This window comes from Oreochromis niloticus, linkage group LG2 (genome assembly GCF_001858045.2).
Source record: "Oreochromis niloticus isolate F11D_XX linkage group LG2, O_niloticus_UMD_NMBU, whole genome shotgun sequence".
In the NCBI taxonomy this organism is placed as follows: domain Eukaryota; kingdom Metazoa; phylum Chordata; class Actinopteri; order Cichliformes; family Cichlidae; genus Oreochromis; species Oreochromis niloticus.
Window position 1 is genome coordinate 24,477,133 of NC_031966.2, and position 23,326 is coordinate 24,500,458.

A 23,326-nucleotide genomic window follows, 5' to 3' on the forward strand; every position below is an offset into this window, starting at 1 on the left:
CTCTAGGGATAGTGGACATACTGGACAAAGGATGTTGAAGATGGAGTTGCCAGGCAGGAGGGAAAGAAGAAGACCACAGAGAACATTCATGGATGTTATGAGAAGGTTGGTGTCATAGAAGGGATAGTGTGAGACAGAGTACACTGAATGTAAACTTAACACAAAAGGTAGGGGAAGGTGTTTAATTGATTATTTCTTTTTGTAACAGTGCTTCTTGGCAATAAATCTTATAATCTTGGAAAACATATAGACAAAGTTTAATTCCCTTTAAATGGTCATGAATTTGTAAGGAAAATAAATTTGTGGGTTGAGCAGCAGAGCTGAGTATGTGGGCTGCGCACATTTGTAGCAAGACAACCGATGCGGTTGTGTTGGTCACAGAATAAGTCATTTGGCATTGGCAAAGAAGACTGGACAAGTTTTTCATGGGTGCAACCCTCACAATGGAAGAAAATTGTACAACCTTGGTGCTCACTACCTGGAAAACCAGATTGAGTGTGTGGGGTCTGCAGGAACCTCTGACCTGATGACCTAAGATCCCAGGAAGCAGCTCAAACTGAAATGTTAAAACAAAATTCTTCAATTTACTGGCAACAAATGAAGAGAAGCCAAAACGGGAGTGTTAGTTGGTGCTAGTTAAAAGTCTTAGTGCAACATTCTCAACAGTCTGGGAAAGGTCAATGGGTGATTTGCTAAAACAAGTAAAAAAATTATCAAAATAATCCAAATAAGAAGCGATAAAAGCCTTTGACACCAGCAGTCTGAGTTTTGAAATACTCCTTAAATGAGGAAAACAGCCCAGAACCGGCTGTTTGGAATGATTGCTCAAGAGACACTGAACAGAGAAAAATGATACCCAGATTTCTGAGGCTTGACTGAACAAAAAGAACCTAAGACATGCTGAATAATTTCTGCAATCAAATGGTTATTAATACATTATTCATGCATTAATGTACAAGTTCCCAAATGTTACAACACAAATTAAGACTGCTCTGTGTCTTTCTAAAGCAGAATTGATACTGGAGCCATTACCAAGCAGTCAAAGGGTAACAACCAAAGGGTAATTTCTCCTGTCCAATATTTTTCATTAATTTTATGCCTCCGTTGAGATAAGCAGTGTTATCTACAATAAACATGCATGTATGTGATGATCCTTGTGTATAAAAGGTAAAACGGGATTCGTGAACAAAGAATGATCTCGATCAGAGATATCAAAGGGCAAATTGCTCACGGTGCAGAGTCCGGATTGTGTAAAAGCTGGCTCGGCGTTAATCCTGAGTTTAAAAGCCATTCCGGCCATGAGTTCAAATAGTGCTATCTAATGAGGTCACCTATTGCCTGGTGGTCACAAGAAACTCCCTCAACACAAAAGTTTTTTTGGAACACTTTCAGCAGCTGATAAGGACTGTCTATCCACGACGTGATTATCACGCACCGTGACGCACTTGGCACATATAAGTGAATTTTAATGAAAGAAACTGTAATATATTCATGAATATTACTTGTTTCCAAACCCCCAACTAAAACACGATGAGAAAAATCAAGCTGAATTTAAAGAAAAGGCGCGTGCACGTGCACCATTGGTCTCTGCGTGTAATAATATAAAAACTCTCCACAATATGAAATGTGGCTTTTATGACACACACAGACACACACACCTCTTTCTTCAGACATGCAGAAATGTAGAAATTCGACGCAAAAAAGAACAAGAGTTCTTCGAATGCTTTTGCGACTCAAATTTTCACCAGGAAATGCAAAAACAAACCTGAAATGCAACATTGCAGCCGGTGGCTCGCATTACATTTCAGCATCTGTCAGTGTGCAGCTCTGTGAGCAGAGACAGAGGGGCCCCTCTCGTGATCATGTGATGAGTGCATGCCGGTGCGTGCATACATGCAGACCTCGATTTTTATTACACACATCGCTCCCCTGTTGTTTTCCACTTACCCGATAAGAACATACTACATTGGTGGCGAAGTCATCATAAATGACCGCCCCCGTGTGCGCCTAAACGGGCCAATTGCAGTTATCCGGGTTACACACGCCCCGCCACATCACGAGCACCTCCTCCTCCGTGGAGCCGAGCAGCCTTTAAATGCCCCCTTTCAGCCACTTTTCGAGTTGTGTGTCAGTGTCGTTGCTGCTTGTGGTCTGTAGAGGCTTATTTGCCACGTCGGTTGTCGTCGCTGTTAAACAAAACTGTCAAGTAAGACTAGTTGTTTTGTTTTACTCTTGCACACTTGCGATATTGCAGATTGCAGATATGTTATATGCAGATATGTTGCAGACTAAAATTTTTGGTTGGATTAGTAAGCCACTGCGGGTTTACTGATTGAAGTAGCAGGTTTTGATGTGTTATAATTTGTGTGTGCACACGGTACACCGTTCATTTAGGAAGTTCACTTTCCTTTGCAGCATACATTAGAGACGATTTTGCTTTAAAAGCCTTGGCAAACATAAACCTGTTTTCTGCAGATGGCTGTCAGAGCGCATGTTTGGGTTTGCGCAAATATTTGAAAGGCGCCCAAGTTCAGCCTGTCTTTTACGATCGTTTACTTTATTCTTTGCAAGCGATGTTCTTGATTATTGGCCATGACGTGGGCCTGTTTAATGCATTATTTGCTGACAGCATTGGAAAAACTTCTAGACCAAAACTGCGGGTGAACCTTGAACACATGTTGCACAATGAAAGGGAGAAGTTATGTTTTGTAGGCCAAAGTTCAACCCTTCAAGCCAAATTTTTAACCTTGGATGTGGTGCAGGAGAACAGAATGTTGTTAGATTTTGTGTCAGATGGAAAACAAGATTAAATCTTCCTCATACCACCAACGGTTGAAGACTTTCTGAACACCTGCCAAATAACCTGTATTGTTATTTCTCTTAGGATGACTCATCCATTCCCATCCCTTTCTCCGGAGCAGAAGAGGGAGCTCTCTGACATTGCTCAGAGGATCGTGGCTCCAGGAAAGGGAATCCTGGCTGCAGATGAATCAACAGGTGAGCCAAGCTTTTATTTAATATTCCATGCTGAGAGGTAAATGCTGTGCATGCAGGTGAAATTATTTTTTAAAAATGTGTTTCTCTTTAAAGGCACCATGGCGAAGCGGCTCCAGAAAATCAACGTTGAGAACACCGAGGAGAACCGCCGCAGCTTCCGTGACATCCTCTTCACCTCTGATGCCTCCTTCTCAAACTGTGTGGGCGGCATCATCTTCTTCCACGAGACACTCTACCAGAAGTCAGACAGTGGCAAGCTGTTCCCCCAGCTTGTCAAGGAAAAGGGCATTGTTGTTGGCATCAAGGTGAGGAGCAAGCAGTGGTCAGACCCTCTGAATCTCAGAGATAAACATTTTTTTTTTAATTTAGAATTTGCTGACGTGTTTGCGTTTTCTTGCTTTAGGTGGACAAAGGCACAGCCGGTCTGATGGGAACAGATGGAGAGACCACCACACAAGGTAACGCGGATTCAACCCCTTGTACATTTCTCTGCAAATCTCATCACAATGATGCAGAATAAGCCTTTCAGTGAGGGGGTTGCTAATGTTCTTTGGCTTCTCTAGGTCTTGATGGCCTCTCAGAGCGCTGTGCCCAGTACAAAAAGGACGGCTGCGACTTTGCCAAGTGGAGGTGTGTGCTCAAGATCTCAGATGGCTGCCCATCAGCTCTTGCCATTGCAGAGAACGCCAATGTCCTCGCCAGATATGCCAGTATCTGCCAACAGGTGCGTGAATAGCAAATTGCTCTACAAAATAGGCTGACAAAATGGGTAAATTCTAGTCATTCATTTGAACTTGTATTCACCAGAATGGCCTTGTGCCCATTGTGGAGCCAGAGATCCTGCCTGATGGAGACCATGACCTTCAGCGTTGCCAGTACGCCACAGAAAAGGTAAGCAAGACCACCAGCAGCAAAGGATATTCCCAGTACATAAGATGGGAAGGATGTCTAGTAATAAATCTGCCCGGTCATCTTAGGTCCTGGCTGCTGTGTACAAGGCTCTGTCTGACCACCATGTGTACCTGGAGGGCACTCTGCTGAAGCCCAACATGGTCACTGCTGGACACTCCTGCACTAAGAAGTACACCCCTCAGGAAGTTGCCATGGCTACAGTGACTGCTCTGAGGCGCACCGTGCCTGCCTCAGTGCCTGGTAAGTGGCTTAAGGACAGCTTTTACATTACAATTAAGGAAAGTGCAGAGCAGTTCATTTGATTATGAGTATCACACTCTTTTTCTGTTTCTTTAAAGGCATCTGCTTCCTGTCCGGAGGGCAGAGTGAAGAGGAGGCCTCCGTCAACCTGAACGCCATCAATCAGGTGCCCCTGCACCGCCCCTGGAAGCTGACCTTCTCTTACGGTCGTGCACTCCAGGCCTCCGCTCTTGCGGCCTGGAAGGGCAAAGCTGAAAACAGGGCAGCCACACAGCAAGCTTTCGTCACCAGAGCCAAGGTGAATGACTAATACTGATCCTCGGTAGACACGATTAACGATTCAGTGTTATCAATTTGCTGAGGACTGTTTACTGAACTGGCTGTCAAATAACGCATATCTTGCATTGCCTAACTTTACATTGTCTGGTAAATTATTGTTTTTTGTTTGTTTTTTTTTTTGTTCTATTTAGTCTTGCGCTAATGTGGCACAAGTAACTTGGCTGATCATTAACTCTCCAATTTGACTTTGTCCTCTCTTTTTTTTTTTTTTTTTTTTTTTTTTTTTTTTCTTTCCTCCCCTCTGCTCTTCCCCTCAGATCAATGGCCTGGCTTCCAAAGGAGAGTACAAGCCCACCGGTGCAGCTGCCCAGGCCTCCACACAGTCTCTGTACACTGCCAGCTACGTATATTAAATACTGTGAACACTAAACCAAGAAAAAAGAATTAAAAATTGCACATGGACCAAATATAACTACAAGAAAATCTCCCGCTGGGTGCCCATCCTCCCTGCACTACCAACACCAGGGGGAGACTTCTGTCAAAATGTTCAACTACTGTTTGTCTACTTAATGAAATCTCCTGAAATAAAAGACCAAAATGTTTTTGATATCAGTGTCTTCATGAGTTTTATCCACCACTGATGGAGTAAATTCCTTGCACATATATTAGAACAACTACTCCTGTTTCTTAATACATAAAGTTTTTAATGTGCTACTGCAGTTCACTCTTAATGCCAACCCAAACAGGTCTTGGGCCATTTTTTTAAAGAACGCTGATACAGAATACATGTACAAAAAAACACTGTGGCACCTGAGATGTTGTTTGGGGATAAAATCAAAGGTTTAAACATTTAGTGCAGAGTACAAAGCAAAGTTTAGTGATAGTCGAAGACAAATTAGACACTGTTAACAATGCAGATACAATTACATGCAAAATTTTGGACATCTCTGAAAAGATGACACGCATAATAGATTTTCTACATAGCTTCCAAAATTACCAAAGGTCTGATGACGATATTAACGATAAAAAAGGAGTTTCTAATAAGTATGTTTTAAACCCTCAGATTCACACACACATTTACACGCATGGGCAATTAAGAATGACCAATTAACCTAACCTCACTAACTGCATGTCTTGGGACTGTGGGAGGAAGCCGGAGTACCCAGAGAGAACCCACACAAAGACAGGGAGAACATGCACTCCCCACAGGGAAAGGCCCCGACGGGTGGTGGAATCTTGCTGTGAGGCAACAGTGCTAATCACAGCGCCACCGTGCCGCCCTGATAATACCCTGATAATAATTGGACGTAATGTTGATATGTCAACATTATTATTATCTCAACTGAGTTACATTGCTTAAAAAATGTATTTGACCACCTCACAATGTAATGTTTATCCCACAGCTTTACTAAATGAAAATTAGTGGTAATTACCAAAGTTGTTTTTTATGTTTCTGTAGTGGTTAATCCATCAGTATACACACACTCCTTAACTAGAGTTATATTTTTAATGTTAAAATACAATTATTGTTGTTATCCAAACCAAATAAGAATGTTTAAATTTACTGTTTTACAAAAACTGAAAAAATAGTAAAATGCATTATTATTATTACTATTATTTTAATAAAGTGCCAAATTACAGCAAAAATAAGGGTTTCAGTGGTCAAATGTTATACTTGAAAATAACTTGAAATTTCAAGGTCGCTTTTATCTCATCGTTCATTTTATTTAAGTCATAAAATGTATTTTTTGATCAAAATGAAGGCTAAGATTCAGAAGGTAGATGAAAGTTGAATAGCCCAGGGACCAGTGGCCTTATTCAATAAGAATATTCTGTATGATGCAACTTCACAGTTAATGCTTATTTTAATATTAATTTTACTATTGTTGTACATTTTGCTATTACATCTGTGTATCATGGCTGTTTGTGCTGTTAAGGCAACAAACTGATGACTGCGGCCTCATATTTGTAACACAGGCAGTATTGAAATATTTTTAGAAGTGTAGCTATTTCCATCTACGTCTGACTAAAAAGCTGTTTTTTCAAAATGCTGAATCCAGATTTTAAGAGGTGTTGGATCAGCTCACAAACTTTATTTTCAACTTCTTGTGAACAAAAACTGCAGCGGATTACTTTATAAGATATAATCAGTTCATTCATTTTCAGTTGCCAGCGTGTCGATGCTAGCCAGTAAAATGTTAAAACACGGACCAGAGCTCAGTAGAGTTCAGCAGAGGTCATCAATTCTTGACCGAACAGTTGAAATCCCATTAACAACTCAGCACAGCCAAACATCAGGCTGACAATCTGGGAAGGGGAAGAGGAAGAATGGATGAGAGTGTCAACAGCTGCATCAGCTTATACCTCTCCTTGTGTATAAATCTGCTTATTTAATACTTGACTTATATACCCCAAGACATCTGGGCTCCTTTTCAACAAAGTGATGCAGAGGTTTGCTGGACATCGGCACGTTGCTGCTAGTCCCCTGATCCCCATTTCTTTCTGTTGTCCTCTCTAGTTGTTGTCTGAGTTCCCTCCATTTCCAGGAAACTACACTCAGAGAAGGGAGAAGTTGGATCAGTCCTGGAACCAAGTTTAGAGTCAAGAGGGTGGAGCAGAATTCAGTGGAGTGAGCTGAGATGGAGAGAGGTAGAAAACACAATGGGACACAATTTCTATACAGAAAACCCTGATAATTATGAAGCATTAAATCTCAGATGTGCACAGAAGGAAAGTCCACTCATTTATCATTTATTATCACCACACAATAATGTAACACCCAATATCTCATGCAAGAGCCAGCCACAAACATTTTATTCAGTGTTTGAATAGAGTAAATAGTTACACAGTTACACCCAGACAGTCTCTCTGGCCAAGGCTGGCAGGGTGTGCAGGTAGGCTTGGACAAGTGAACACAGCATTCAGGTCTTTCACCGGGCAGGAAGACAAAAGGTTTCCCACACACCTCAACAGAGGCCGAATGAGCTGAAGAAGACACATTAAAACCTTCTGTGATCCAAGTCAGTTGTTTTTTACTTTGTTCTGAAGTTCAGACTAATGTGCTGTAATGCTGTTATAGTTTCTAGATTCTTCACTTGACTTTCAGTAATAATGAATTCTTTCAATTTCTTTGGAGGTAGTTTAGCATGACAATACTGACTCTACATTGTTAATTCAATTACAATTAACAAATGCTGAATTTGTGCAATGTAAGAAAGAATCAAAGATGAATACTTGTGGCAACTTTGTTTGAGTAACAATTGGCCATAAATTTAGCCAATGAATTTAATGCTTTTTAGCAGGAAAACCTCTGATGTCGAGGCTTCCTTGAACGCACCAGCCAAAATTGCACCATAGTAAGCACCATAACTATGCATAATTCTAAATGTTTTAGTTGCATCACTATTGATTGAATATCTGTTTCAAAGAAGTTTTGTAGCCTTTAATTTGACTGCCATATAATTTAAATTAAATGTCTGAATAATAAGAAATGAATATAAAAAATTACAGTATTACTTTTTATTTAAAGGTTTTTTCTTTCTTTTTTTTTTTTTTTTAAAGAGTCTTAAAGATTTTCCAAAACAGTGTATTTCCATACCAGCTCAAGTCCATCTTCTTTGTTTCCCTCAGTTGCAGTTAAGATAAGCTAACATATCCACTCAAGTTTTTTTTGGTTATCCCTTTAAGACAGTGTATGTCTATTTTATATTAAAACCTGCATTACAGAAAAGTTTCTGATGTAGACCAAATGCTAAGCTACACGGGCGCGTTTCAGTTTTGATGGGTGAACTGTTTATGTGTTGCTCAGTTCCTCTGGGGTGTCACAAAAAAGAGCAGCATCTTTGTAATGCAGTTTTAAAAAAAAAGTTACATATGCAGATTACTCCTACTTTTAATGTCCAGGCCGAGTCTAATCTTTATGTACAACCTATTTCATACTTTATTAGGCACACTTGTTCAACTGCTTGGTAATACAAATATCTAATCAGACCATCACATAGCAAGAACTCAGTTCTTTAGACATGTAGACATGGTCAAGATGGCCTGCTGAAGTCTAAACTGAGCATCAAAATGAAAAAGAGAAAAAAACAGGATCCAGTGAACTGCAGTTCTCTGGGTGAAAAATGTCTTACTGAAGCCAGATGTCAAAGGAGAGGGCCAGACTCATTTGAGCTGATGGGAAGGCCACAATACCTCAAATAACCACCTGTGACAACCAAGGTATGCAAAAGAGCATCTCCGAACGCACAACACGAGAAACCTTGAAGCAGATGGGGTATAGCAATAAACAGCTGTGGCTACAATTCACATGGGACAACAGAAAATTGTAAAACATTGACTGTTCTGATGAGTCTCAATTTCTGCTGCAACACTGGATGATAGGATGAGAATTTGGCATAAAACACATGACAAAAGGGATTCATCCTGCCTTGTATGAGCTGTAATAGTGTCAGGGATATTTATTTGGCACCCTTAATACCAACTGAATATTGTTTAAATGCCACAGTGCACCTGAGTATTGTTGCTGACCATTTCCATCCCCTTATGACCACAGCGTACCTTTCTTCTGATAGCTGCTTCCAGCAGGATAACACCCCATGCTATAAGGCTCAAATAATCTCGATTTGACAAAGATGGCAATGAATCTACTGTACTCAACTGCCCTCCACAGTCAATGAGTCTAACCAGGCATCTCTAGGATGTGGTGGATTGGGAGATTTGTGTCATGGATACCAACTGCGTGATGCTATCGTGTTGATTTGGACCAAAACGTCTCAGGAATGTTTCCAGCACCTTGTTGAATCTGTGCCATGAGGAATTAAGGCATTTTGGAAAACACAAGGGGGTTCAATCTGACTCTAGCAACATGTACCTAATAAAGTGTCAGGTTAGTAGATGCTGGAGAAGTTTTGGAGGCTGGTTGTGGGTTCTTGTGCTATAGTTCATTATCCAACCTGTGAGTTTTACCAGAAAGTGGTTTAAAATAAAGTTTCTGATAATAAATATCATGAAATGAACTTTACATAGTGTTAATGGAAGATATTAATAAAATAATGAAGGTAACACTGAGACTGAAGAAGTCACTTGGATGAGTGACGAAACGTTTCTCCCACCAAACGCTACGTCCAGATGAACAGATTCAACTTTTGGAGAAGGTAACATTGAGTTACAGTTGCAACTAGTTTCTGTGGAAGCTAAACATAGTCACAGAGCTAAAGGAAAAAAGAGCTCACTACTGAATAAACAGGGTTTTAGTTATAGACCAGGGTTAATCTACAGTATGTTTGGGAAACTGAGCCTCGGTATTTAGCAGACACACCTCTCTCGTTCTCTTCAGCCTGAGCTCCTCCAAGCTGCCGCCTTGTCGTCCGGCTTTGTGACGAACTTTGTTTAACCTCCACATTTGACGGCCAATGTGGAGGTTAAACAAAGTAACTGAGGTCATTAGCCGTTTCCGGGTCCAAACTCCCTTCAGTTCCCAAACTCAAACACTGTGCCATCACTGAGAGTTAAAAGCTATCTCTCTTACTAATCTTACTTAATTCGTCACACTGAGTTCCCTGACACATATAAACATATAGAGTACTGTGCAAAAGTCTTGAGCCATCTCTCACTTCTTCAAGTTTTGGTAGGAAAATGAGGTGCAGCAATTTATTGAAATGTACAAACTCACATGAAAAGGCAAAAACAGAGTTTGTACAACTTTAATCTACGTCGTAAACTGAGGACTTTTACTATTGTTGATTAGGGGTGAAAGCAAAGGTTAACATAATGAAATGAGAGTATTTATATTGGTTTAACAAAAGTTTATGTTTAAATTAGTACACAATTATTGCACAAAATATAAAAATATTTTATGCAAACAGGAAAAACAGAGTTTATACCGAGGCTTCTTTGATCCCAGTAAAGTACCTGTTCCCTCTGTAACCAGAGGTCACAGCTAATAGTTTACTCATCCAGTTACAACATGTCATACTGTAAAATGTCTTCAGTTAAACATTCAGTACAGAGTACAAAGCACAGCTTAATGATAGTCAAAGACTACTAATAAGACACTAATAATAATGCAATGCAATAATGCAAGAAAATTTTGGACATCTCTGAAAAGATGACACTCATAATAGATTTTCTACATGGCTTCCAAATGACTAAAGGTCTGATGAGGAAGTAAATTTTCAGATATTAACAATAAAAAAGGAATTTCTAACAAGTATGTTTTAAAACAAATCAAAACTTTTATGGTTGGACGTCCTGAATTTTGGCACTTGTCACAAACAAATGTTACGTGGCCCAGATGTTGTCCAACATATAGTGTATGACATCTTGCCGAGGTCAACACATTCAGTCGATGTGGACCACAAGAGATTTGCGGACGTGCAGCAGGGAAACACAAGGGTTGCCAGACAGATTAGTTGTTATTACCTTCCTGAAAAAGTTCTTCTAAGATAGTTTTTCCTCACAGAGATGACATAAATGATTTTAGTTCAAGAACAAGTGTAACAAGAGACCAGCAAAGTGTGTTTTAGTAAGGTTGTCTAATGTTTAATAATACTTTAAAAAGATGGCCTCAGTCCGATGTCGTTTCAGTCCTCGGTGGTGGAATTTGCTGGATGATGAGCTGAAAAAACAAAACAAAACATGAAAGTGGAAGAAAAATAAAATGATGAGTGACCAAAACTTTTGAAAACTGTCCTTCAGCGGATATCCCTGGGATAAATCGGACTTTGTGGCATGTTTCTTTGAAGTAGACAAAAGGCTTGTATGTCAATAATAATAAAATAAAATATGCTATTACCTGAGTGTGTGTGGATTTCAGTCCGAAACGTGCGACAATGACTAGAAAAATGAGAATCACTAACACGCAAAAAGAGGAGGTCAATAAAATGGCTTCGATACTTTTCAGCAGCGCCTACAGTGACAGAAAGTGAGAGTCATTGATATGCTGTGAAAACATGCATGTCATACAATCATAATCAAAAAATAGATATGTACTGTAACTCACCACACTTGTCCTGTTCAAATGAGATTGCATATAAAAGTAGGGATAAGAGAATAAGTGGATGATCCTGTATATGAAAGAGATTACGATTCCAAAGATGGAAACCACATACAGGGCCAAGCACACAGTCACCTGGGAAAGATAAGTTAATCAAAATTAATTAGGCCACTGAATTAGGAAGGACTGTAGGAGCATAAACAGGGCTGAAAATCACAAATAGGAAATAAAACCATGACGTACCATCTTCTTGGACGGATGCAACTCAGTGTAGACTGACAGGATTCCACAGGTAAGAAACTAGTGAGCAAATAATCACAACAAATGATGCCGCTTGACCTTAACCCACAGTAGATTTAGTAGTAGTATGGGTGATATTTTCACAGTGTGAAGCTTTGTGAGTCTGTCTTCATACAATACATCTTTTGTAGGAAACTATGAATATTTTTACTGTTGTTTATTTGTCATTGGAAAGATCTAGTTAACATGTAGCATTGCAATTGTGCCAGATGCATTTTTTAAACCTTTTGGTACTATGACTGTGTGTCATGCTTGTGCTGTTAACCTAACAAAGTGATGGTTGTAGCCTCATATTTATAGCACAGGCACTACTTTGAACTTTTCTGAACATAACTGCACTGAAGATATGACCAGTCAAGTTCGATCACTTTTAGCTGTCAGCATGTCAGTGCTAGCCAGTAAAATGCTACAGTAAGTACCAGAGCTCCCTGCCAAAAGGGAATGTAGAGTTCAGGAGAGATTTTGAAATCTTCGCTGGAGAACTGAAATCCCACTAACAGCTCAGCACAGCCAAACATCAGAATGACAATCTGGAAAGGGGAAGAGGAAGAATGGATGAGAGTGTCTACAGCTGCATCAGCTTATAGTATCCTCGTGTATAAACCTGCTTATTTAAGACTTTGCTTATCTGATGTGTTACCCCAAGACTTCTGGGCTCCTTTCGGACAAAGCGATGCAGAGGTTTGCTGGACATCGGCACATTGCTGCTAGTCCCCTGATCCCCATTTCTTTCTGTTGTCCCCTCCTCTCTAGTCATTGTCTGAGTTCCCTCCATTTCCAGGAAACTACACACAGTGCTTGGCTTTGGGTCAAAAAGAACAAGACTTAATTGAACCGGATGCTTAGTCTCCCCACAGCAGCACAGATTGTTGGGGGCAGAATATCTGTGGAGTAGCAGAAAACATTTAAAAGCCAGATGAATGCAAGATTTTTCAAAAGTCTTAGAAAACGTGACTCACCCCGTCTTAGATGCACTCTTTCATGCAGAAAAAGCAGAGTGAAAGATAACGGGAAGGGAATGATGTGAGTGGAAAGAGGAAGTGTGGCAATTTGAGACTTCTTCTTTTATTAAGTGGCGGGGCTAAAGACTTTGTTTGGAAGTTAAAGGCTGAGGCTGTTCTACAGTGTAGTGAGTAAACCACTCAGTTAAAATGAAATCCCCATTAGGTCTGTGCACACTTACTGTATTATAAGTAGATCTGCATTATTGGCAGAGTTAGTGAAAGTACCGACAATCTGTATGTATTATTTTTGTGCAAAGCTAATTGAACCTCGTGCGTGTGACTTTGCCTCTAAACAGAAAAATTAGTTAAAGTTAAAGTGGGTTTCAGCGGGTAAGGGCTCAGCGTGGGGAAAAGAATCACAGCTCACAATAATTTCTATTAAGATCTCCAGAAGATTTTCTTAATGTTCAAGTTGTGATCATCTGATCTTCTGGTCTTTGTGGTTTTGTACACCTGAATTTAACCAGATGTAAGCAGATGTTTCATGAGTTGTCTTGTCTGATTTCTATTCTCTACACTGACAGCTTACTATTTATACTAACTTTATACTAGACGGCCGGTAACGGACAGACTAAAGGTGGTTACGCCCTCTTGTAACAGAGAGGATGTATGTCAGCCCGTTCTCACGCGTGACGATTTGTCAAGTACCGAGGCGTTCCTGAGGAACGCGAAATGTGACCTTCCGCTTTCCCTAACCTTATCCCTAACCTTAACCAGCACTTTAATGAAGTTAGATAGTGTTTTCCAAAGCGATTTAAATAAAATGAACGTACATGTGTAGATTGATTCCAAACTGTTCTCATGTTTCCTCATTTTTCCGATCTTGTAATAGGGAAGTGTTTGGTGCTTGGGAGTGAGAACGTGTTGTGTATTTTGTATCAAAACACGGCAGAACAATGTGTTTTGCTAACTCATCTAAACAAGGCATTCTGTAAAGGGTATAGCAAATATGGCAGTCTCATGAAACAACAACGGTAATCTCCACATTTCCAGTTTTTTCCCTCAAAATAGTATTTTAACCCCCCCATCAAAACAACATTATCTTGTAACATTAACTTGATCTCCAAATTTCGACTTTATTCTCAAGTTCGACAATATATGTTTTGTATTAATTTGGCCCCAATGGTCCTTCTTACTCACCTCGTCTTGGATTTTCATGCAGAAAAAGCAGCGTGAAAGATAACGGGAAGGGATTATTGTGGGTAGAAAGGGGAGGAGCCAAAGACTTTGATTGGAAGTTACAGGCTGAAACTGTTCCACAGTGTGGTCTATGGGCTCAAAATGTGGTCATAAATATTTTGTACTTGTAAATCAGGATTTGTATGTGTAAAAAGAATTTGTGCGTGCGTAAAAAAGATTTGTATGTGTAAAAAAGATTTGTGTGTGCGTAAAAAAGATTTGTATGTGTAAAAAGAATTTGTGCGTGCGTAAAAAAGATTTGTATGTGTAAAAAGAATTTGTGCGTGCGTAAAAAAGATTTGTGTGTGTTTAAAAAAAGATTTATATGTGTAAAAAGAATTTGTGATTGTGTGTACAGTGTCTCTCTATGTCTGTCTCCACGTTGGGTGAGTGTTGAGAGCATGAGGGTGGGAATAGATGTTTGTATCTCTGTGTGCCTGTTTGTCTGTGTCTATATGTCAGGTTGGGTATCAGACCCCACCTCTCTGGGGACATCTCAGGCCCTCCAAGGTTTGGAGGCCCATCTCCCCCCACCACTTCCCCTGCCGGTGGCAGACGCCCTCAGACATCGGTGCATTGGTGGTTCTTTGTGTCCGGGGTGGGCGCCCGGGTACCCACCGGCTCACTCCTTGGCGGCTGCTTATCGGGCATGGAGCCTGGGGCTCGCTCGGGCCACTTCGGGGATGGGGTGCCCTCGGCCTCTCGGCCCGGGGCTCGGTCACTCAGGCACAGCTGGCTGCCGGCGGAGCTCACGGGCACGTCACTGCAACCCCCCCTGGCTTCTGCTCCGCGGCTGCTGAGTGACCCCTCATCTGGGACTCTCCTCAGCTCTTTCTGGGATAGTGGCGCGGCTGCCCCTCTGTTGGTCTTCCTTGGTCTCTTGTGTTCTGGGGGCCTCTGGACGTCTGGAGTTTTGATCTCCTCCATACCTGCTTCATGCCCTGGAGGTCGGGGCAGTGGCCCCCCACACCCTCTAGCAGATCATTACATGAAGGAACCTTTTAAAAACAAGCGCGTTCATGCTCACAGGTGTACACACGGGTGATCACACACACAAACTACACCCTTTTGGGCTCCTACCTCAAAGCACACTGTGCGCTGTCGATCTCACGTGCTGCACCATAATGTTTAATATTTAGTATTTACTGTCATATTCCCATATATCATTGTGATCTTGTTTATTACTCTCGTCTTCTTCTGCTTGCTTTCTTTTTTCTTTCTCAACAGGTGATCCAGGTGATCGATATGTATTTTTTTGTCTGCTTATTCTGTTGGTTTTCGTTTTTTGCCCTTTTTCCCGGTCCCTCTTCTCAGGTTTTTTTTCTCTTTCCCTCTTTCTTTCTCCCCTTTCTTTCCACCAGTCAAGTCTGTCCCGTATTCAGCAAGTGAAAATAAAATAAACAATAAAAGGTGAATCAGATGGACCATTACGGCAAGGCTGGGATGGTCCATTTGGTAAAGTAAATCCGTTGGGCATCTTTCTTCGCCTTTAGACAATAATTCTGATGGCAAAAGAACCAAACGGGACAGGCTAAAAAAAAAAAAAAAAAAAGAATTTGTGCGTGCGTAAAAAAGATTTGTATGTGTAAAAAAGATTTGTGAGTGGACTTAGCCAAAAAAACCCTTGCAAATTACAAGTACGAATTTTGACCCTATTTTTCTTCCTGTCATCTGATTGGTCAATGTCATGTCAATCACAAATGTAACAATCCAATCAGAGAACAGATGGGTTTGGCAGTCGGAGGGGCACTTTTTTGAACTGCAGGTCCTTGAAGGGTAATACAGTTTGAAGCTGGAGGATCTCTATATAAATATCCGATAGCAGCTAGGTCTGCAGCTGTTGAAAGGATAAGTTGTGGTATATCAATGATTAGAAATACCATTATTACTTTAGGATTAGTTTAACACAAAGTCAGGGCTGACCCGGGACCATTGCTGTGAGTCACAGTGCGCAGCATAAAGGTCCTTTCACATCAGACGCAGGATGTGCTGCTAATGCTAACTAAAAGCAAAGGATCCAGAATTTGTTGCGCTGGCTGCTGGGCTCTGTGGGTTTTTGCAGCAGCTCTACCTGTACTAGATGCACCTGCTCCTTGTCGTTTCTATCTCTGACTTTATGTCCTCTACAAGAGTTTCTGGTTTTTTTTGCTAGTTCTTCAAATGTTCAATAAAAACATGTATGCTAATTCATAACAAAGAAAGCTTTGTAATGAAGACTGTCATTTCCAAAACACTGCCCCCCCCGCGGTCCGCAGCGCTGTATTAAACAGTAGACCTGTGACACAAAAATCACCAAACTCGGACGACCACAGACTGTTTTCCTTCGTGGTGATGAAGGAAAACGCTGGGTTGGCATGTAAAAGGGCATTTATTCCCTTCAAAGACCTGCAGTTCAAAAAAAGCGCCCCTCCGACTGCCAAACCCATCTGTTCTCTGATTGGATTGTTACATTTGTGATTGACATGACATTGACCAATCAGATGAAAGGAAGAAAAATAGGGTCAAAATTCGTACTTGTGACTTGCAGGGTTTTTTTGGCTAAGTCCACTCACAAATCTTTTTTACACATACAAATCTTTTTTACGCACGCACAAATTCTTTTTACACATACAAATCTTTTTTACACACACACAAATTCTTTTTACACATACAAATCCTGATTTACAAGTACAAAACTGATTTACAAGTACAAAATATTTATGACCACATTTTGAGCCCATAGTGGTCAGTGAAATCTCCATGAGGTCTGTGCACGCTGACTGTGTTATAAGTATAAGCAGGTGTACATAAAAAAAACAGGTTTACCTGCAGAAATATTAAAGTCTTTAAGTGAGGCTTTTTTTTTTTTATTATTTACATTACGGAATTCAGATTGCATTAATATTGTCTTTTTTATCATTATTGAAATTACTTTCTAATTGGGCATAATTATCATCTGTACAAGTTTCAGCTTTAAACAGCCGTTTGAAGCAATCACAATGATCAATCAACTTTATGATTTTTTTGTGGTTCAGGGTTTGTCCTGCCTTTTACAATTGATCAGTCGTAGAATGTGGCTCGTTAATGGCTTAAAGAAAACTGTTTGAGTGGCTTGTTACAAAAGACCATTGTTTCAAGCATGCAACTGAAGGAATTGGATGGTTTGTGTGGTATGCTTACTGTAAGGAGAGAAACATGAATTTGATTTGCCAAGTCAGAGTTGTGTCCTGCTTAATTTATGCATGGGTGCATAATCCCCTAGTAGATAAAGCAGTGCCACTTTGGGTCGGTCTGTGCTGATCATCAGCATCACAGGAAAAAGTCCCAAGGTTTTTTGTGATTAAATGTAACTAAATGTTTCTTAATAAAATCAAACCAAACAGCAAATACTCCAAAAAAGCAGCAGTTTTATTATATCATAATTATTTAATCGTTGCACAGCATGATGACAAGGTCTTGTTGATAAAGACACATTATGTTTCTAATGTTATATGTTCCACCTTCAGTGTGCAGAAACAAACACACCTTCAGTATCTTAACATCTTGAAATATGTCAAGCCATATCTGAATATAAATACAGTTTTATGCAGAAGTACTTCACCAGTACAAGTATTATAAAAATATTTAATATTTGCAGAGATTAAAATTCCATGAATAAAAACATACAAGACAGCATTTTTATCACTAATTACTTCAAATACACAAACAGGTTTTTCTTGCAGCATCATACAATATCTACCATATCAAAATGTAAACATGTTGTTATCCTCAGCTGGGCCCTCCTAACACAACAAGTCTTCTTGTTGATTCAAGGATCCGGCATATTGTCCACCTGCAAGACAGCAGCTCACATCAGACATTTTTAACTAAAAACTAATAAAAATTCAACAGAGACAATAAGATTGCATAACAATTACTGTTATATGCTGTTGGTAGGACAACAAGTGCTTCTCCAGGAGGTATGTCGACCTTTGTCTCATCTCTGCTGCACCATTGTACTGAAGGACCTCCAACAGTGAAAGCCCACCTTGCCTGACAAACTCCTCTGCCACCTGAAGAAGAAGAATACCACATCACGCAACAGCTTAGCAATCATTACAGAGTTTAGTTTCACTAATAACCACACTTACCACTGGACTGCTGACAGTCATCATGAACAGGATGTCCAGGCTCCGAATCACCATTTCCTGATCAGCCATTTTAAGTGTGGCACAGAGTGCAGACAGTAAACTAAGCTGCATGAGCTTGACACAGAACTCCTTTTTCTTGTGGGCAATATTAGCCAGAATCCTGAGAATCTGAGTGTAACAAGCAAGAAAAACAAAAAACAACAAAAACACAAAATCAAAAAACACTTTTTTCATCCAAAAGGATGCAAGAGAAAACCACAACATTTCTTATTATATGCCACTATGACTTAATAGTATAAGAAGCAGTTATATCAATCATAGTACTAACCATAGTATTAATGCCTTGAGAAAATGGGAGAAGTTGGATCAATCCTGGAACCAAGTTTAGAGTCAAGAGGGCGGAGCAGAATTCAGTGGAGTGAGCTGAGATGGAGAGAGGTAGAAAACACAATGGGACACGTTACTTACTCCACAGAAAACCCTGATAATTATGATGCATCAAATCTCAGATGTGCACAGAAGGAAAGTCCATCAGTTCATATAAGTTATTTTTCACAATCCGATAACCTAAGAACAAATCTCATGCACAAGGCAGTCACATGCATTTTATTCAGTGTTTGAACAGTTACACCAAAAAAATACAATGTTTTCTTGCACAAATCTACACTGAACTGCGGCAAAGCAGGAAAAATATATTGCAAAACGGTTCTATTAGTAATGATGAGGTGTACTTCTGTATGGCTGCAGTCACATTCAGAGACGACTAAAACGAGAGAGCCGTACCTGTGAGGTTGTTGAGGACCCAGACGGTCTCTCTGGCCAAGGCTGGCAGGGTGTGCAGGTAGGCTTGAACAAGTGCACACAGAGAAGCCGGCAGATGAGCATCACTCAGGTGAGCATTCAGGTCTTCCACCGGGCAGGAGGACAAGAGGTTTCCCACACACCTCAACAGAGGCCAGATGAGCTGAAGAAGACATTAAAAGCTTCTGTGACCCACGTCAGATTAAAATCTAAAGTTGTTATTTTTACTTTGTTCTGATGCTTAGGCAAATGTGCGATGTTGCTGTTTTGTTTCAGTTCCTAGATTCTTCACTTGACTTTTAGTAATAATTAAGTCCTTTTACTTTCTTTGGAGGTATCTTAGCATGAAATTAACTAATCTACATTATTAATTCAATGATAATTAACAAATGCTGAATTTGTGCAATGTAAGAAAGAATTAAAGATGCATACTTCTGACCATGTTTTCTAAGCAACGCTTGCCCATAAATTTAGCCAGTGAATTTGATGCTTTTCAGCAGGAAAACCTCTGATGTCGAGGCTTCCTTGAACGCACCAGTCAAAAAAGCTATGCAAGCAAATTAGCACTGTAAGTATTTACTGACTGTTCTGTTCTGTTTCAAGGGATTTTTTTAGTCTTTAAATTGACTGCCATATTCTTTAAACCAAATATTTGCATGATGAGAAACACATATGATTATTTGTTTGCTTAAAAGTAAAAAAAAAGTCTTAATGAGTGTTAAAAGTAAATAGTGGATTTGATCATTCACTTCCATACCAGCTCGAGCCCGTCTTCTTTGTTTCCCTCGGTCACAGCACCACCTAGTGACACTAACAAGGAGCTGCACTGTGACAGGGCACCCTGAGCCAGCAGCTCTTTGTTATCTTCTGTGCTGATAAAGGCACAAAAGACATTCAGTAATTTCCTACAATAGCAAATCAGCAAAAAAAAAACAAGACAAGTTTTGGACACTTTCCTAAACTTCTCACCTGCATATGAGGTAATGGAGACACCATGCACACTCTATGGCAGGAGCCAGGCCGAACTGTGGGTCGGGGGTAAGGACGGATAACAAATGTGAAGGCAAGGTAGACTTTAGGACCATTCTGCAGACACAGAGGAAGACAAAAAAAAAAAAAAAAAAACCCAACAGGGTAAAATGTGAACAAAACATTACTCTGACATTTTCTGCGAGATGAGGAATGCAGAGGCTGAAGACGTGAAGAAGTGCATTATTGATATATTTACGGGATTATCTTCTCGGGTGCGTCTCTGGCCTGGAGAAGCTGAGAGAGGGTGAATGCTGCAGCTTCCACTACTGCAAGGTTGTGTCGTTGGTTCTGGACAAATACACAGTAACATGTTAGAAAGACGTGTAGCAGTGACACTCCTGTCTCTCTATGAATCGCATGTTTGAGTAGATTTGGATTCAACTGGATTCAACAATTCTACGAATCGGCAGTACAGTAAGGATATTAGTGTAGACAGTGAGCCTTCGTAGTTTACCTCTATACAGCTGGCCAGAGCGGGAATGATTCCCTGAGCGAGGAGCTTCTCTCTTACCACATCGCTGTCTGGACACATGTTACCAAGTGTGTAGAGACACAGCTCCTGTGTACGTATAAATATACGCACATTAAGGAAGTCAAAAATCTTCTGCATTTTTAGGTCATACTATATCACAGACTGCCTGCACTGCATGGAGACTTACTGTAAACTTAGTGCTTGGGCCAGACAGGTAAGTGAGCAGGTAAGGGGTAGCAGGCAGACAGGCTGGAGCCACATTAGTGTGGGAAGAGTGAGAGAGCTCGTGAAGACACCGAACGGCCTGCAGGCGGCACTGAGCATTAGAGCCAGTGAGGAGGCCGACCAGCAGATGCATACTGTTCTCGTGCCTGAAAGTAAACACAGTTTCACACACAAAGATGAGGAAGTGACTTAAAGGTGACAGCGTAATTTAGTCTCTTCCAATATGGCAACAGAAGCCACTACCATACTTGATAAAGGTGAGCTGTGCAGATGGGTCCCGCAGAACTTTACTCAAGGCCTTCAGGTGTGCCTCCTTATCTGTCCCGCTGTGTTGAAGTTTGTGGAGCAGACTAACAATGTCCTGGGGAAATATGAGAGTGGCAGGCTGAGTTCAGATCTATTTTACTGAACCTACCAAAAAAAATAATCTAAGACAGGCATGTCAAATTCAGTTTACACTGTGGGTCACATACGGCCCAGGTTGATCTTAAGTGGGCCCGAGTAGTAAAAACACCCCATTGTGTCAGTGTTAATATGTTTAGCTACACTTTAAATCCCTGAGAAAACTTAAGACAAAGAAGCCATTTCAACAGTAACCTCTCTGGAGCCTTTCTGTAATAAAATTACAGAAAGGTTCCAGTAGTTCTTTGTCCAGACTGTCCTGTACTTACAAAACAATGTTTTTGTTAATTCACTGAAAATGTTCTTTTTTTTCACCAAATTTTCAAAAGATGTCAAAAAACAGGAACTTTTCTTTCATATAATTATTAGTTTAGCATGAATGATCATGTGGGAGGTCTTTATCAGCAGTAAAAGATGTAAAACTTATGAAAACATAGCCTATAAGTTGATTCCCTCCTTTACATCTTCCAGCCTTCAAGTGGGCGAGATTGGAGAATTCTGGTGCCTGGGAAATTCTTGTGGTTGACAACCCTGATCCAACACAATATCTGATACTTACATGTCCTCCTGGGGCTGTGTCCATGCTAACGTCCAGCTGCTCCTCATCTTCATTTAGCAGTAGTCTCTTGCTCACCAGCTGCCTGTCTCTGCGTGCCTGTCTCAGTGCTAAAGCATTCAGGCAGAGAAATGTCACAACATTTAACCTTCAGGGATCATACTTGAGTGTTTAGTGTACATATGCTGTACAAAACATGCCTCTGTCTGAGATAAAGCCACCATGGGCAGGCCATGCCTGTGGGGAAATAAGTTAAGATAATGCTAAATCCACTTAGGTTTTTAATCCTTTTAAGCCAGTGTATGTCACCAACACTGCTCTATTTTATATTAAGACCTGAACATGCGAACATCTCAATTTTGAATACAACACTGAATTTGGAGTAGGACCGAAAACCTATATCAGCACAGGAACTGTTTTTGCTGTTTATGTTTTGTAAAAATACCTGGAGATGAAGATATAACAGCTAACTAACAGTTCCTCAGGGGTGTCATAAAAAAGAGCTGTATCTTTGTAATACAGTTTAAAAAAAAAGTTACATGTGCACATTATATAAGCCTATTTCACACTTTATTATGCACACTTGTTCAGCTGCTTGGTAAATACAAGTATCTAATCAGACAATCATATAGCAACAACTGAGTTCATTTAGACATGCAGACATGGTCACGATGGCCTGCTGAAGTTCAAACTGAGCATCAAAATGGGGAAGAATAGTGATTTAAGTGCCTCTGAATGTGGAATGGTTGTTTGTGCCAAATTGGCTGGCTGCGTGTTCCATAAACTGATGATTTACTGGAATTTTCAACACAACCATCTCTAGAGTTTACAGAGAACGGTCTGAGAAAGAAGAAAAATGCCTTAATGAAGCCAGATGTCAGAGGAGAGAGTGGCCAACTCATTTGAGCTGATGGGAAGGCCACAATACCTCAAATAACCGCCCGTGACAACCAAGGTATGCAAAAGAGCATCTGTGAACGCACAACACGAAGTAGATGGCCTACACAGCAATATACAGCTGAGGCTACAATACCAAAACTTCCCAGGAATCCCACCTTATTGAATCTGTGCCACGATGAATTAAGACATTTCTGAAAACACAAGGGGGTTCAACCTGGCTCTAGCAAAGTGTACCTAATAAAGTGTCAGGTTAGTAGATGCTGGAGAGGTTTTGGAGACTGGTTGTATGTTCGTGTGGTATAGTTAGGTGACCTGTTCATTATCCAACCTGTGATTTCTACCAGTTAAGAAGAAAGTGGTTTAAAATAAAGTAAACGATTATAATAACGTGAAATGAACTTTACATAGTGTTAAGATATTAATAAAATAATGAAGGTTACGTTGAAGCTACAGTTCCAGCTAGTTTCTGTGGAAGCTAAACATAGTCACAGAGCTAAAGGAAAAATGAGCTCACTACTGAATGAACAGGGTTTTAGTTATAGACCAGGGTTAATCTACAGTATGTTTGGGAAACTGAGCCTCGGTATTTAGCAGACACACCTCTCTCGTTCTCTCGCCTCTTCAGCCTGAGCTCCTCCAAGCTGCCGCCTGGTCGTCCGGCTTTGTGACGAACTTTGTTTAACCTCCACATTTGACGGCCAGTAACGACTGTAACTGTAAAACTTCACTGACAGTTACTCATTGTATGGTTAGTGTGTAGCTATGGTATTGGGCAGGCTTCTTCGTCCTTGTTTAACAGGGGTAAAACAAACGTCTTTTCGCTGCATTAGCGCCACCCTCCGGATTGGTGTGGAACAGTCGTTTTCTCGGCTGACACCCTCATACGAAACGGCAGTTTTAGGCCTCGTCTCTCTTAATAAT

At 40.5% G+C, this 23,326-nt stretch overlaps 3 protein-coding genes across 7 annotated transcripts; 1 reads left to right on the top strand and 2 right to left on the bottom strand.

The window, feature by feature from the left end:
- Positions 1-2,055: 2,055 nt before the first annotated feature.
- Positions 2,056-5,035, top strand: aldob (aldolase b, fructose-bisphosphate). Its single transcript, XM_003444701.4, has 9 exons — positions 2,056-2,206; positions 2,885-2,997; positions 3,091-3,302; positions 3,401-3,455; positions 3,561-3,721; positions 3,805-3,888; positions 3,975-4,149; positions 4,248-4,447; positions 4,746-5,035. Exons 2-9 carry the CDS (start codon positions 2,886-2,888, stop codon positions 4,839-4,841), a joined length of 1,095 nt encoding a protein of 364 aa, XP_003444749.1. The 5' UTR covers positions 2,056-2,206; position 2,885; the 3' UTR covers positions 4,842-5,035.
- On the bottom strand, positions 4,814-23,296 carry tmco6 (transmembrane and coiled-coil domains 6). 2 transcript variants are annotated; one of them, XM_003444628.5, is made up of 13 exons: positions 23,006-23,296; positions 21,509-21,615; positions 20,796-20,908; positions 20,510-20,693; positions 20,305-20,409; positions 20,047-20,138; positions 19,788-19,904; positions 19,576-19,690; positions 18,801-18,981; positions 18,346-18,440; positions 18,018-18,185; positions 17,805-17,939; positions 17,278-17,719 (listed from the first exon to the last, which is right to left on the bottom strand). In XM_003444628.5, the coding sequence occupies exons 1-13, from the start codon at positions 23,094-23,096 to the stop codon at positions 17,696-17,698; spliced, it is 1,527 nt and encodes a 508-aa protein (XP_003444676.1). In that variant the 5' UTR covers positions 23,097-23,296; the 3' UTR covers positions 17,278-17,695. The 2 variants fall into 2 exon arrangements, with proteins under 2 accessions (XP_019222079.1, XP_003444676.1); XM_019366534.2 differs by lacking the exons at positions 17,278-17,719; positions 17,805-17,939; positions 18,018-18,185; positions 18,346-18,440 and adding exons at positions 4,814-6,735; positions 6,839-7,062.
- LOC100697333 (membrane-spanning 4-domains subfamily A member 4D) lies at positions 10,118-13,961 on the bottom strand. Of its 4 annotated transcripts, XM_025911980.1 has the most exons (8): positions 13,870-13,902; positions 12,685-12,701; positions 12,366-12,609; positions 12,145-12,255; positions 11,669-11,725; positions 11,432-11,560; positions 11,225-11,338; positions 10,118-11,047 (listed from the first exon to the last, which is right to left on the bottom strand). In XM_025911980.1, exons 1-8 carry the CDS (start codon positions 13,885-13,887, stop codon positions 10,997-10,999), a joined length of 741 nt encoding a protein of 246 aa, XP_025767765.1. In that variant the 5' UTR covers positions 13,888-13,902; the 3' UTR covers positions 10,118-10,996. The 4 variants fall into 4 exon arrangements, with proteins under 4 accessions (XP_025767765.1, XP_005467752.1, XP_005467751.1 ...); XM_005467695.3 differs by lacking the exon at positions 12,685-12,701 and having other exon boundaries at positions 13,870-13,961; XM_005467694.3 differs by lacking the exon at positions 12,685-12,701 and having other exon boundaries at positions 12,366-12,527; positions 13,870-13,958.
- Positions 23,297-23,326: the final 30 nt, after the last annotated feature.

Excerpts from the sequence above, each read along its gene's own strand:
- aldob (XM_003444701.4), top strand. The coding sequence starts at position 2,886 with ATGACTCATCCATTCCCATCCCTTTCTCCGGAGCAGAAGAGGGAGCTC. Across the intron at positions 3,889-3,974 it reads GCCAGTACGCCACAGAAAAG|GTCCTGGCTGCTGTGTACAA; the intron begins GTAAGCAAGACC and ends CGGTCATCTTAG. Across the intron at positions 4,150-4,247 it reads CGTGCCTGCCTCAGTGCCTG|GCATCTGCTTCCTGTCCGGA; the intron begins GTAAGTGGCTTA and ends GTTTCTTTAAAG.
- LOC100697333 (XM_025911980.1), bottom strand. Across the intron at positions 12,256-12,365 it reads AGGAGCCCAGAAGTCTTGGG|ATTGTCATTCTGATGTTTGG; the intron begins GTAACACATCAG and ends TCCCCTTTCCAG. Across the intron at positions 11,339-11,431 it reads ATTTGAACAGGACAAGTGTG|GCGCTGCTGAAAAGTATCGA; the intron begins GTGAGTTACAGT and ends CTGTCACTGTAG.
- tmco6 (XM_003444628.5), bottom strand. The coding sequence starts at position 23,096 with ATGTGGAGGTTAAACAAAGTTCGTCACAAAGCCGGACGACCAGGCGGC. Across the intron at positions 21,616-23,005 it reads GAGGCGAGAGAACGAGAGAG|CACTGAGACAGGCACGCAGA; the intron begins GTGTGTCTGCTA and ends TGAATGCTTTAG. Across the intron at positions 18,982-19,575 it reads AAGAAGACGGGCTCGAGCTG|CTCATCTGGCCTCTGTTGAG; the intron begins GTATGGAAGTGA and ends TGTCTTCTTCAG.